Here is a 1,883-nt window from a genome sequence, read left to right on the forward strand (position 1 = left end):
GTTAGTTCACAATTTTATAATGGGTTATGCGGTACTACTCACACCATAATTGACATCGCAGCAGAAGGGACATTTATGAGTAAAAGTGCTAACGAGGCTGATGAGCGATCATCTCATACTAGAAAAGTAGCAGGCGTTCATGAATTGGATGCTATAACTGCCTTAACTGCTCAAGTTGCAACATTGACTAAGCAATTGCAGCAGAACTCTAATATATACTGGTCCGAAAAATACAAACAATTTGAGTGATGTGTGGAGGACCCCATACTTTTGAGCAACGTAGAGCAGCAAACCCATACTATAATATTCCCATGGATCAAGCTCAGGTTCAAGCTATTGGGAACTTTCAAAGGCCACACAACAACCCATCTCCAACTCCTATAACCCATGATGGAGAAATCATCCAAATTTCCCATGGAGAAATAATTAGGGCCAACGACCTCAATTCCGAAACCAATATTATCCTCCTATGTCACAAATGACGGCCCAAGCTTCATCATCTCAGCAACCTAGGCCACTAGCTCCTCAGGGCAAGCCTAATGAATTACAAGCTGCACTATTAATGCTCACCAACACACAGACTCAGTTCATGACAGAGACTAGATCCTCCATCAGGCATTTGGAGATGCAAATGGGTTAGTTGGAAAACATGCTAAACACTAGGCCTCAAGGGAGTTTTCCTAGTACTACTGAAGTTAATCCTAAAGATAAATGCAATGAAATCTATTTGAGAAGCGAAAAGGTGATAGATGAACCCACACAAAAAGTAATTTATGAAGAAAAGGTGTCTGAGAATGAGAAGGAAGTGAGTGGGTCAATGGTTACTGAGAACCTTGAGAAGCAACCATAAATAAGTATTGATCGCCACATCAAGAATCCCTATCCGCAGAGGATTCAAAAGAAGATACTTGACAAGAAGTTTTCTATGTTTTTCGAACACTTCACATAAACATTCCTTTCACCGAGGCACTTGAAAAAAATATTGAGTTATGTGAAGTTTATGAAGGGAATTCTATCGAAGAAAAGGAAACTGGAGGACTATGAGACAGTGGCACTTACTGAGGAGTGCAACGCAATTCTCCAAAAGAAACTACCTCCCAAGATTAAAGATTCGGGTAGTTTCACCATTCCTTGTTCTATAGGGAATGTGGTTTTCGAAAAAGCACTCTGTGATTTAGAGGAAAGTGTGAAGTTAATGCCTCTATCTATTTATCAAAAACATAAATTGGGGGAAGCGAGACCAAATATTGTTACACTACAAATGGCAAATCGCTCAGTCAAACATCCTTGGGGTATTAATGAGGATGTACTAGTAAAGGTGGATAAATTTATCTTCCCTGCAGATTTCATTATTCTCGACATGGAGGAATATACTAATATCCTAATAATTCTTGGAAGGCCATTCTTGGCTACCGGTAGTGTTTCCTAGAAAATTAGCATGATGATGATGTGGCATAAAACGGGACATGTGGAAGGCACATGATTGATCATTAATGGAAGACATGTCGACCCGCTAGAAAAATGGGATTTTTCATTCAGAACAAGTTCAGAAGTTAGATTGAGTAGCTAATATAGTAAGCTGGTCACATGATATGACCAGAGTTACTTGAGGGAACGCGACAAAAGCTCAAAATCAGTTAAAACTGAGATATTTATGTTATAATAAGTTACTTTTTATTATTTGATTCATGTTTGTTACGCAAATTGTGTGAGACCCATGGCCCATCAATGTACATGCTTGAGCCTATAAATATAGGACTCAAGGATTCATTATTTTTTACGCTGTAATTCTTTATTTGAGAGAATTCATAAGAGATAGAAAATCTGAGATGGATCATCATCAAAGAGATGCGACTATTTCCCTAGAAGATGCTATACAGTTA

The 1,883-nt window shown here is 38.4% G+C and overlaps 1 protein-coding gene across 1 annotated transcript; it reads left to right on the plus strand.

Moving 5' to 3' along the window:
* The first annotated feature begins 1,000 nt into the window (after positions 1-1,000).
* Positions 1,001-1,429, plus strand: LOC133799703 (uncharacterized). The gene has a single exon (XM_062237705.1). The coding sequence runs from the start codon at positions 1,001-1,003 to the stop codon at positions 1,427-1,429; it is 429 nt and encodes a 142-aa protein (XP_062093689.1).
* The last annotated feature ends 454 nt before the right edge of the window (positions 1,430-1,883 follow it).

Source organism: Humulus lupulus, chromosome 9, assembly GCF_963169125.1.
Source record: "Humulus lupulus chromosome 9, drHumLupu1.1, whole genome shotgun sequence".
NCBI classification, from domain to species: domain Eukaryota; kingdom Viridiplantae; phylum Streptophyta; class Magnoliopsida; order Rosales; family Cannabaceae; genus Humulus; species Humulus lupulus.

What these genes read in the sequence shown, in the direction of transcription:
- LOC133799703 (XM_062237705.1), top strand. Translation starts at nt 1,001, where the DNA reads ATGAAGGGAATTCTATCGAAGAAAAGGAAACTGGAGGACTATGAGACA.